The following is a 12,829-nucleotide window of genomic DNA, read 5'->3' as shown; positions in this document are numbered from 1 at the left end:
CCCACTCCTGAATTGGACATTGCACCCGCTGCATCATTCATATCTTTCCTTTCTTTACTATCTATTTCAAGTAAATAAGTCTTGACAGATTACTTACATTTTGATCCTCACTCCCACTCTTGAATTGGATAATGCACTAATGCATCACATATCATTCATCCATCTAAGGAGCTGGGACTATCCAATCTTTTGAAGTTTGTTAAATCCCATAAAGTAGAGACCATACTCACATGTGGGCAGAGAATGTGCCTAGTATGTTCTTTCTCCGTTACCATGGTCCCCTACTTAGAATCCCAGATCACATATCAGGAGTTATTATCAAAACAGGGAATTCCTAGATTCACTTATTTCTAAGAATTCTACAAGGTCTAACCAACTGCGGAAATCTAAATTAATTAGCCAGTGGCACATCTAAGTTAAACATTTCATATCTCAAGGCACAAAGCCTTGAAAGATCTTCGTGAGCACAATCCCCGCGTTCCAACGTTCATACAAACATCTTACTATGTCAAAGTATCAATTAACTCCAATGGGCCTCCGTGCACCACCTCATGTCTTGTAAACCATCTCCTCTCTATGTCTGTTTCACCCACCCACACCCATGGATCACTCACTTGGCCTGACTTGTCCGAGCCTCTCAACTCGGTTGGGATTTGTACTAGTTGGTATCATGAGTCTCCACCCCTAATTCACCTCCTAATTGAAGCCAACAAGTCAGGACCAGACATGGCTCGCAAAACAATGGATCAGCTGGTTCAGGTGGGCCACCATGATGTGTTTCTGAAATTCACTCCAACAATAAGGTGCATAACCCAATTTTAACTAAAAGAGTAAAAACCCACCTTATTCATTGATTCAGTTGGACCACGTGATTAGAAATAGAGTACAGGGCGACGCCCACCTTCCAAAGTATTTCCCTCTATATGGCTCACCTAATCACCCACCTTCCAAACTGTTTCCCTCCGTATGACTCACCTAATCACGGATGGCCCTAGGTAAATTTTAGTGTGGTACAGGTAGATTTCATATAATCATCATGGTAAACCTTTAAAAAAATCAACCGTAGACATCTCTCTCAGCTGTTTTCTTTAATGTGGCCCACCAAACTGACAGGTCAACTTGATATTTTGGCCTTGGGCTAACATGGGATGACACATGCAATGGTTGGAGTGAATTTCACATACACATCATGGCAGGCTTCATAAAAAAATAAAGGGGTGTTCCCCTCCCAACTGTTTCCTTAGCATGGCCCATTCGATGAGTGGATATATCTGATTTTTTCAAAGGTGAACCACGTGGTGGGACTAACCCATTGGACGGATAGGATCTCTCACACATGAACTTTTGGAAGTTATCTAGTGGGTAGACGGGAACTTACGCACAGAGAGAGACCATATGTTATAGTCTAATTAACCAGCGGAGCATGGGACATCTAACCTATTAAGAAGATTGGCCTTACAATGAGGAACACTTTATGAAAAAATCAGCCCTATCTATTCATCAAGTGGACCCCATTTGTATTTTGCCATTTGTCAATGGCTAAACACTGTTTCTTATGGTGTGGCTCACTTGATGAGTGGAAAGGACTGAATTTTGCACTAAGGTGATCTTCATGGTGGGGACAACCTATTAGGGGGATTGGATGTCACAGGAACTTAAAAGGTTGGAAGTTATCTACTGGGTGAACCATGTAACTATGGTCCAATGGTTCTCCGACGCAAAGGAGAAGGTTCCCCTCCCAGCTTTTGACATTCCGGATTCACCCTGTCGGCCCACCTTTCTTGTTCTGAAACTCTACAACCTAACATGAACTAAGCTCATAGGACGCGTATTAGGTACTACCCCCAACAGGACTAGGTTAAACACGGACAGTAAGTCAGGGCCTCTGTGGGGTCCACCATGATGTATATGTTTTATCCATGCCATCCATTTATTTTAACAGATCATTTTAGGGTATGAGTCCAAAAAGGAGGCAGATCAAAGGCTCAAATGGACCACACCACAGGTGCAGTGAGGATTGAACTCCTACCGTAGAAAACTTCCTAGTGCCCACTTTTATGTTTATTTGTCATCCAACATGTTCAAGCCATCCATCTATTTTGACAGATCATTTTAGGGCATAAGTCCAAAAAGGAGTCTGATCAAAGGCTCAAATGGACCACACTACAGGATCATCAGTGGGGATTGTAACCCTTGAAAACTTCCTAGCATCCACCGTGATGTTTATTTGCCATCAAAACTGTTCATAAGGTCACATAGACCTGAATAAAGTGAAGACAAATATCAGCCTTATTAAAAAAACTTTTGTAGCTCCCAGGAATATTTCAATGGTAGGCTTTCAATCCCCAATGCTTCCTGTGGTGTGGCCCACTTAAGCCTTCGATCTGCCTCCTTTTTGGTCCTATGCCTTTCATGGCAGGGTGGCATATAGATACGAATGGAATCATCCATCTCGCATCTTATACTGCCAATGGCAAAATTGCTTTTCATCAAAAACAATATGTATCAAATGGACCTAAATATCTGATCAATGTCTTTCGACAAGACATGGTGGAAAATAAAGCGACCATTATTTGATATGAATGCAAGTCTGATTAAGTAAAGAAGAGTGCTGCCTAGGTTCATTGGATGTGTTCTTTTTGAGATATGGGCCACCTAAGTTAGCTCCCCACTAGATCAACGGCCCGATTGGCAAGTCACTAACTTTTGGAGAGATGGCTCTACCTTAATCCAGTTCACGCGGCCCTTCCCATCAAATCAACGTCCTTTATTGGTTGAATTGGCCAATCTTCCAAGATTGCTGATCCAAATGGGCCCCAAAGGATAAAAGGGCTAACATGGGCCTAAAGATGGGACCTCAATGTAAGACGGCCAGATTATGCTTACATGCCCAATAGCATAGCCAGGCCAGCTGAACTAATTCAAATGTCAAAGAGCCAGTAAGCCGGCATCCCAGCCTTTTCACATAATCATACCTAAACCCATTTTCACTCCTATACATGTGGCCTGCTATATGTGGAGTAGATTGGCCTGATTTATGGGCCAGGCCTACATAATAATTCACCCAGAATTGGGTCCCTTTTCAGTAGAATATCTTGAATAAGAAAAGATACAATCCATCAATCTTGTGTCTTTCAGTTCAAAGGGAACAGCTGCTGTACTTTTCAACTATCTACCCTATTTCGGTCTATCAATGAGATTTTGGGAGCATGGTCCATCCATATAGCTGGACCAACAGACCCAATTCCTCAAAAAGAAAAAAAAGAAAAAAAAGAGAGGAGGCCGAAAGGGCTCGGAGAGTAAGTTTCAAAGGTATTCACTATGAAAATTGGTGGTAGATACATGGGGAGGGACGTTCAGGTCGAGTATAGTAAGCTAAGAAAAGAGAAAACATATGGAATGAATTACATTTCTGGCTCTAACTACTACCTTCAGGTGGAGAGAAAAAACAAACAATCAAACAAAGAAAATAAAGGCTGCCCACATCCACAATCTAATAGAGAAACAACAAACCTATTGCTTCTTTAGCTCCAAAACATCCCCTGAATATATTCTCCCCCTATTAAAACCCCAAGCAAGCATTAGAGGATGCCGCCAGCCACCATCCATCTTTTACGCCGGGTTGCCCCTCCCCCGGCCACCACCACCCATCCTTCCTCGACCCCGAACGTAACCTCTCCCACCTCCTGCCCCTCGGCCTCTTTCATATCCCGCACCTGCAGTATTCAAAGGTCAAATGGCCAGTCAAACAATTGCCTGGAGAATTACACACACCACACGCATCACACGTACATCAATGTGTCCATGTCACACACATGCATGCATGCATAAAATATATGTAGATGAGATCCATGCATTATAGAATGCATATATTCAAACATCAGCTACAAGTTATATAAGCAATATACATAAGAAGCTACAAGATGTGCAGGTTGCACATCACAATCCTGATGTGCCCTGCTTACACATGGCCGAATAGACCATTATCCAGAACCCCACACGGTGTTCATATTCAAAATTGCACCAACTGGAGAATCCATGTAATGGGTTGTTGACATAAATGGATAGTCAGAAACAATGAGCCAAGAGTCTGCATTAAACTGAGAAGGCCACCATTTGTCAACCTGGACCATTCAAAAGGCGTACATTTCTACATGGCCCCCAATGAGGGAGTGCACCATGTGGTCTTGTGCATTGGACAATTTCTCAAAAACAATGATACAATCATAATGATAGAGTTGATGTATGCATGGCTATGTGTTCACATGTACAAACACAACAAGGTTAATTCATGTATCCGTAATTGTGTTGCTTGTGCATGATAAATTGTGTATGAGTGGCTCAGATTTGGATGCATCATTGGCGGTTGAGTGCCTACCTCGATAACCATAGCCTCTTCCTCGTCCGCCGCTGCTGCCACCACCTCGACTCCAGTTCCAATTCCACCCACCATTTTCTGTCACAGAAATGAGAGACAATCAGCAGCTGTAAGCAAAATGAAGAAAACTTGTCAAGAACAGAAAAAAATAAAAATAAAAAAGAGACAACATCGCAAGACCTTGATTGTTTCCATATCCTTGATTGTTCCCATATCCTTGGTTATTTCCATAGCCTTGATTTTTGCCATATCCTTGATTGTTTCCATAGCCTTGACCGTTACCATATGCTCGATTGTTTCCATATCCCTGGTTGTTGCTGTATCCTTGATTGTTTCCATAGCCCTGGTTGTTGTTGTATCCTTGATTGTTTCCATATCCCTGATTATTCCCATATCCGCCTCTGCCCCAACCTCTTCCTCTTCCTTTATTACCTCGCCCACGCCCTTGACCATATGAATCTAATACAACCCAGAAAATCAACAGACATGGAACCATTGAACAAAAGTCTCTTTCAAATCACAATTACACTGCATTTTCTTATCGGGGGGGGGGGGGGGGGCAGAAAAGAAAAGGAAAGGAAATCATTACCTTCATTAGGAACATTGATTGGAGCAAGAGCTTGCTTGGGTTGACGCTGTTGTGGCTGCGGCTGTGGCTGCTGCTGCCGATATTGATATTGTGGCTTTGGCTGCTCTACATAAGATGGAGCTTGGTACCTAATAGAGCAAGAAACTTCCAATCAAAACACGATTCATATAATACCTCAATAAGCTGAGCAAACTTGGGACTTGGAAAAAATATGGGGGGAAATGGTGGGTCTGGTCCATCCAAGTCCATGCTAAATGTTTCAAATCTATGTGCACGACAGCTTAACCAAATACAGGCTTCGAGTGATGATAAATTACCCTGGAGAGTCCTTGTTTAGCTCTTTGGTTGACAGAGAGATTGAGATCATTGAAACATGGCGAACCATCTCCAAACTGCATGAAATGTAATGGATTCAACATGTTAAAAGGGTAATTATATTAATGTTTGCATGCAAAGTGCAAACATACTAATGTATATGATTTGGAAAAGGGAAAGGAAGAGCTGCAAGAAACTTACGGTACAAGGCCCTCTTCAATGGGTTCCCATACATCGGTTATGCTAGTTGAACTGATGGTAGTATCTTGATGCAAGCCAGGAATCCTCTTCTGTTTTTTTAAGGTAAATGGGCAAGTGATGTTTCCAGTTCATGTTTGAGAATACAATAAGGTACAAAATACATGAAGCTCAAACCCACCTTTATAATCTCAGCTATGGCCACAGTCTTGCTGATTGCCTGTCCCATTGCCTTCAAGACAATCTCCCTCACCCGTTTCTCCTGAATTAAGTTTCAAGAAATTAATTGAAACACCTTAATATACATACTGACCACACCCTTCACAGCAAGAATTAACAAATTCTCAATCACACAGAGTGGCATCATTCAATTGACAATTAACAGCATCCTGAAAGAGCAAAGAAGCAACTAATGGAGAATCAACACCACAGATGTCAAAACAAGCTAAAACTGCATTTGTAACTATTCTTGCTAGATCTGATATAAATGCATCACATATTTTCAGAAATCAATACATCTTTTACAAATATAGAATATCACACAGTATTTTCTGAGTACATGATGACCACAACTCACCAAAATTTTGCAACTGAATTACCATCCTGAATGCCCATAACTTAATGAAATTCAGGCTATTATGAGCTGGTACTGAACGACAACTAACCAACGCTGAACTTTGCAAATGCTCAGAGTCCTAAAATAGCTTAGTTTAGTCCCTCCCTCACTTCAACTCCAGTCACTTCTGTCAAAGGCAACAATCCATCAGGAACCACCCCCAAGTCAAGTCAGCCACAGTTCCCTGTATTGCTATTGTGAAATGTGAGTTTAATATAAGCTTGAGAAAGCAATGTACATGCATGAATGCACCATCATCACCGTCATCATTGCCATCCTTGTAGTAGTAGTAGTCTTGTCCGAGCCATTTCGATTGGCTTTACAATTCTTCTTCGGCTTCCTATCTAAAGCCCTATCCTCAGTAAGTAAATAAGACTTCATATACCTTCCTGCCCCCTCAATCCAAGTCCTTTTATGTCTTCGCTCATCCCCTTTTGAAGCCCTTCAATCAAATAATCAGGAGCTGTCTCCAACTTTGGATGACCTCAAGAGCAGATTGAGTGAACCATCTCAGTCTGTTCTCCATCATTTTATCTCTCATCAGGACTACAACTAGTATACATTGGATGACCTTATACTAAATTCCATCCTTCCTACTCTTCTAACAGACGCATCTCCACACTCTCATCCCTGCAACACTAATACTCCACTCATGTTGCTTCAACTGTGCAAACCCTGACCGCAAAGTGTAGCTGGTGGAAAGTCCATTTTATAAAAATTTCCCTTAATAATTTAATAATAGTATGTGCCGAGCCCAATGTTACTGAAGATGGATGCCACTCACTCTCTCTCTCTCTCTCTCTCTCTCTCTCTCTCTCTCTCTCTCTCTCTCTCTCTCTCTCTCTCTCTCTCTCTCTCTCTCTCTCTCTCTCTCTCTCTCTCTCTCTCTCTCTCTCTCTCTCTCTCTCTCTCTCTATATATATATATATATATATATATATATATTACTTTTTGAAAGATGGGATGTGGAAACTTAACTTCAATGGTAGCTCCAGGGGAGTCTCATGTCTGGTTGGGACCAGTGGTATTATCACTACGATCAGAGAGGGTTCGAAATATATTTGCAGGCCCTATAAAGATCTTTGAGTTAAATGCGGCTGAGGTGCAGGCTTTTTGGCAGGGATTGGAATCTAGACACTCTGGTTTCTATCATGAAAGGTGACTGCGGAAACATCATAATGGGTGGATTCCTCAGATGTTTATCGATGGTGGCTCTCACGATGGGTAGAGGAAACAAGGGAGCCAACAGACACCATCTGAGTATCCTTCACTAGCACAACCGGTATCCCAATTGGCTTCAAATCCGTATCTCTTTGATCCTATTCTTTAATCTTGAACCACGAGACTTTTTTTTTTGAGAGAGAAGAATCACTTTATTAAAATGCTTGCAAGGAACGAACGAAAAAAAAAAACCACAAGAAACAACAAGAAAGGCAAATGCATATTTTAATCAAGGGGAAAAGAAAATAATGGTTCTATAACCCACTAGCCAAGTGCTAGTGATTACAAAACCCTCTGTTCTCAGCTTCCATTGAAGAATGAGAAACCAAAGGCAGGAATTTCTGTTCTCCAAACAATAATAGAGCCACAAGTCCAATATGGCCTATATAGGTGTTTATGAAGAAAGAAAACCCTAGCACCTAGTGAGTAATCTAAAACACCCTTACTTTTGGTTATTTGTCATTAGCTATAAGGGGTACTTTGGTCAATTACAATGACTAAAGAAACTTATGGGGCCGTTTGGATGGAAGTAAATAAGGGGAATTGGGAGTAAATGGGATTTGAGGTGTGTTTGGATGGGAGTAAATGCATGTAAATAAAATTAAATGGGAGTAAATGGGCTTGTAAATGAAATCCTCTTTTTAAGAGAGGATTTGGAAGTAAATGGAGTGAAATGCCTTTTTAGGCTCCCTTGGAGAGTCGCATGAGTAAACAAAATGCCACTACGCACATATCCATTGTACACGTGGCACGCTAATGATACTCCAAAATGCCACTACACACACATCCACCGTACACATGGCACGCTAATGATAGTCCAAAACAATTCAATTATTAGCTACACCACTAAAATCACACTAGTAGAATGAACCAAACCGTCCAAAGGTTGGCCATCTAAATGGATGGTTAAAATACGTTGGAAAGTTGCTTACTTGTTATCCTTATGTTTGTGGCCCACCCGAGGCTAAAATTCCTTCATTTTTAGATAAACTATATCTTTTAATGGGCTTATTACAATCATTATGACATATGTGCACTAATTTGGGTATTAAAGCTGATTTGGGATATTACATACGTTCCTGAGAATAAATTAGAAAATTCCAATGCATTCCAATTCCTCCCATTTACTTCCATCCAAACAATTTTTTTTATATATTTCAAATACAATTCATTTACTCCCATCCAAACACATTTGAAAAAGCCATTTACTCCCAATTCATTTACCTCTAATTCCATTTCCCATTTACCTCCATTTACAAGCCCCCAAACGAGCCCTAAAAGTAACACGGAAAATAATAGCAGAAACCTAGCGCGCATGTGAACATGGGGTCCACACGTGTTATCATGCGGACACACCCTAGACCTCTTAATGTGGCACATGTGTGAATGGCCTGGTTGCATCATTCGCCCGTGTAAGGAAGTTCATGATGTCACAGATGATATGGCGAGAAAGGGCCTGTTGATTGGGGATTCCCTTCCCTGTGTGTAATTTCTTTTTCCTTCTGAATAAAATGTTACCTTACTCTTAACAAAAGATACGCATGTGCCAAAATGCACAATGCTCCAAAAGCACATCTCACCTCAACAACCAACCGGAATTCTAATGGAAGCATCCTCATAATATCCCTCCATCCTTTTGAATAATAAAGCAAAAGGTGATGAAACAAATCTCTCTAATGGATCGCATGGCTATCAATTTTAACTAAAGTCTATGCCCTATAATGACTCCTACTCAAGTCGCATTCCAAATACTCCATCTCGGTTCTGCTAATTCTTAATTGTTTACACTGCACTTTCAATCATCTAAAAGTCAAAATGAACACCATCCAACTCAGCACAAATCTAAATAGGCTGTAAAAGCCTTCTTATTGGATGATCATGATACTTCCCAAAGATTGAAATTTTTTATCAATGGAGGAACAATATCACCATTTTTGTTCAATAGGATACCATTGACTCATTCCATACTAGAAATAACCGCGGGATATCCTTTGTTAATGCTGATTCTATTCCTCAATGATATCCCACGATTGAGAAATTTGGCTGAATCCTGTAAAATCACATCTAAGCACTTGACCTTTTAGCCTCTTATGGATACATGAACTTGTCAAAACAAAAGAATTTGGTACCACTAAGTACAAATTATATCCAGGGCACACCTGCTAATGTTCACGGGATTACTTCTTTTCTGGTCATTATAGTCATGGGATTCTACTATCAATCACAAACGTAACTTTACACGTAGAACATGTGCTAACCTTTACAAGCAGCACATGTGCCAGCCCTATTACAAATGCTTGTCAGAAAGGCCTACAAAAGTACATCTCTAGGCAATTAGACAGAGGTGATCTGATTATTTTATTAAATGACGAATAAAAAGTTATTTGCTTTGATACTATTGGTTCCATAATACATCCCTAGCATGTGTTGCTATAACATTAGTTGCTCTTATTTCTTACGCATTAGTTACTTCTATCCTCTCTTCCTAGCTGAACAAACTAGAAGGCTGCAAGAATTTAGTTCCATAGACAATATTTCAGAATTTATCTTAATGGCAGGGCAATATTGAAGGAACTCGTTCCCATTCAAAAAGAATATTGAAGGATCAGAGCTTTCAATTGGTAAGTGGAAACTTCAATCTTGCTGCATTAGAACATTTCCTAACTTTATGTAGAAAGATAATTGATCCCAAATGCTCCCTTGATTCACAAACGAAGTGGTACAATATATAGTCCTCTGCTCAGCAGGAATAAAAAAATGTTTAAAACTTATGGTTCCTTGGTGACAAGCCCACCTAATGAAGAAAGGATTTTGCATTCATCTAGAGCCAATTTAGACACCTCATTTTGTTATTTTCTACTTGTTATTTTTACCACTGTCATTGGATGATCAACAAGAATCATGTCAGAGATAGGCCCAAGAGCAAAAGGAGAAAAAGCAAGACCAAGCACCAAATACGTTATGCAAGCCGTACAGTTTAACTTGGCAAGACCAAGTCTTGGATCAAATTAATTAAGAGATAGGCCCAAGGGCGAAAGGTGAAAAAGCAAGACCAAGCACCAAATAAGATATGCAAGCCATGCAGTTTAACTCGGCAAGACTAAGCCCTAGATCAATTTTCTAACAGAGTTACATAACTCAATCCTACTGCTCGATTGGCTTAATTTGCAAGATTGGCTTAATTAGATCAATTACATATTAGCATCGCAAAATACCACATCGACTTCATGTAGCAATCATAGTTAGTACTAACAAACAGTAAATCCCTTAGACAAATCCAGTCTCATGATCTAACAAGCAAATAACTCAGCTGCACACCTATAAGATACTTGAAAGCTCAAGAACTGATGGGCCCATGCTGCCACAAGTTATGACACCATCCTCACACTTGGGGAAATGGTAAGACTGGCCAATTCCACGAGTCCAATTGGAAGTAGAAGCCCTAGGCATCGGTGATGTGGGGGCATCTTGGTACGACTCCAAGGATGCACAGTATCACAACGCTGAAGGTGGGGTGGCCCACGAGGATGGGCCTATGAGATGCAAGATGGCCACGAGGTGGGACCCATTGTGGGACCGTGCGATTCAAGGACTCATGCAAAGCGGGGGTTGCCTATGGGGAGGACTTGCCTAGGTTTGCTTGGGAGAGCCAAAATATAGGCATAAATCAGTGCACCCCCAGCAGCTTTGGAGCTTTTGGTGTGTTGGCCGGTTGTCAGTTATCAATTAGCCTTCCTGATCACCAATCGACCCCGTCGGGATAAGTATCTTTTACAGTTTAAGAAAACATGCCAACACACTCAACAAACACATGTGACCCGCATGATGAGTGTACTGTCCTGATTTTTGCATGTCTACATCTTCACGATGGGGGCCACCTTATGAACTGCTCAGATGCACCCAATGTGTGGCATGTTGGCACGTGTGCAGCATGTAGGGGTGTCTTTGGTACTAGCCAAATCTCCCACACCCGTAATAAAAAACTTTAGACATTTAAGGAGAACAAACCCCACATGAATCATGCAAGCCTAAAATCAAATCCATACTAGCAATCAACACAACAACATCCAACCGATCATCAACCCAATAAAAAAACCATAAATCTCACAAAACCATATACAAGCACACATTCAGCTAAAAATAAGAAGAAGAAAATAGGAACTAAAAGACAATGACATGAACAATAAAAACCGGAAAAAAAAAACCCAAGAGTATAAATAAAAAACAGAACCGTATCAATCCAAATTAAATGGAAAAAACGTAAATACCATTGATCCATTTACAAACACTAGAAAACGAAATACATGCAAAAGAAAAACGAATAATTTAAAAATAAACCATAACTCTGACTAAAAAAAAAAAACACCAAATAATAATGAAAATCACATTAACACCGACAAAACAATTCCAGAAAAAAGGTTTTTCATTCGAAAAAAAAAAAGAGCACCAATCAGAAACGCGAAAAATCCAAAAATCACCATCCAACCATCTCCAGATGAATAGATAGAGATAGAGATAGAGATAGATAGATAGATAGATAGATAGATAGAGAGAGAGAGAGAGAGAGAGAGAGAGAGAGAGAGAGAGAGAGAGAACCTGAAGGAGAGAGGTGGCATAGCTGATGTAATTCCTGATGAGGCCCTGAGTGGTGATTCGGATCTCGTTCTCGTTGATAGCCGTTTCGGGTCTGGGCTTCTCCACCCTCTGATATCTGTCCATGCTTCTCCACCCTCTGATTTGGATTGTTAGGGTTTTTGGGGAGGCGAAAATACAAGACGGAGAGAGAGAGAGAGAGAGAAATAGAGAGGGAAGGAGAAAACCCTAGAGAGCCCTAAACCCTAGCGCGCGCTTAAAACCTCCGCTACTTTTATTTTATCAACGACTATAAACAAACAACCACTGGCTGTCTCTGGTGAGATTAGTGCTTATTTATTTTCATTAACGTACTTCTTTATTTAAACCCTGAAAATTAGATTAAGTGTAGCTATTTTCTACTCTGAAAGACTACGAAGGTTCATGCTCAGGCACTTTGTTCTTTTACACGCGGTGTACATTAATCATATTTAACCGTCTAGAGTTGTTTAATTAAGTCCATGTAGACTATCTTTCCAAAGTTGGATTGATTGGACGATCCGATCTCTGATTCCTAGACATTTTGGTAACATATGAGGGAGAAGATTAGGTGTGGTCCTGATTGTGGAGCCCACTTTGATGCATGTGTAGTATATCTACGCTGTTCATCCACTTTTTTAGATCATTTTAGGACATGAGACCAAAAATGAAGCAGATCCAAGTATTAGGTGGACCAAATTACAGGAAACGGTAATGATTGTCCATTAGAAACTTCTTGTGGGCCAAATTTTTTTATAGATCAAGTTGGTACTTGTTTTCCCCCCTTCATTCAGGCCTGTGTGACCTTATCGACAGATTGAATGGAAAGTAAACATTATAGAAGAATTTTTTAATGATAAGAATTCAATCACAATTGTTTCCTGTAATGTGGTCCACCTGA

General features: G+C 40.5%; 1 protein-coding gene across 2 annotated transcripts; it reads right to left on the bottom strand.

The window, feature by feature from the left end:
* Window positions 1–3,292: 3,292 nt before the first annotated feature.
* LOC131245822 (uncharacterized) lies at window positions 3,293–12,207 on the bottom strand. Of its 2 annotated transcripts, XM_058245538.1 has the most exons (8): window positions 11,914–12,204; window positions 5,662–5,742; window positions 5,484–5,572; window positions 5,285–5,359; window positions 4,968–5,095; window positions 4,559–4,837; window positions 4,379–4,456; window positions 3,293–3,716 (listed from the first exon to the last, which is right to left on the bottom strand). In XM_058245538.1, the coding sequence occupies exons 1-8, from the start codon at window positions 12,034–12,036 to the stop codon at window positions 3,613–3,615; spliced, it is 957 nt and encodes a 318-aa protein (XP_058101521.1). In that variant the 5' UTR covers window positions 12,037–12,204; the 3' UTR covers window positions 3,293–3,612. The 2 variants fall into 2 exon arrangements, with proteins under 2 accessions (XP_058101521.1, XP_058101522.1); XM_058245539.1 differs by lacking the exon at window positions 3,293–3,716 and having other exon boundaries at window positions 4,379–4,485; window positions 11,914–12,207.
* Between the last annotated feature and the right edge of the window lie 622 nt (window positions 12,208–12,829).

The sequence above is a fragment of the Magnolia sinica genome, chromosome 5, assembly GCF_029962835.1.
Source record: "Magnolia sinica isolate HGM2019 chromosome 5, MsV1, whole genome shotgun sequence".
Lineage (NCBI taxonomy): Eukaryota > Viridiplantae > Streptophyta > Magnoliopsida > Magnoliales > Magnoliaceae > Magnolia > Magnolia sinica.
The sequence above is the reverse complement of the archived record's forward strand: the minus strand, read 5'-3'. Positions and strand labels throughout refer to the sequence as shown.

Excerpts from the sequence above, each read along its gene's own strand:
- LOC131245822 (XM_058245538.1), bottom strand. The coding sequence starts at position 12,036 with ATGGACAGATATCAGAGGGTGGAGAAGCCCAGACCCGAAACGGCTATC. Across the intron at positions 5,573-5,661 it reads CCATAGCTGAGATTATAAAG|AAGAGGATTCCTGGCTTGCA; the intron begins GTGGGTTTGAGC and ends TTAAAAAAACAG. Across the intron at positions 5,360-5,483 it reads ATTGAAGAGGGCCTTGTACC|TTTGGAGATGGTTCGCCATG; the intron begins GTAAGTTTCTTG and ends CATTTCATGCAG.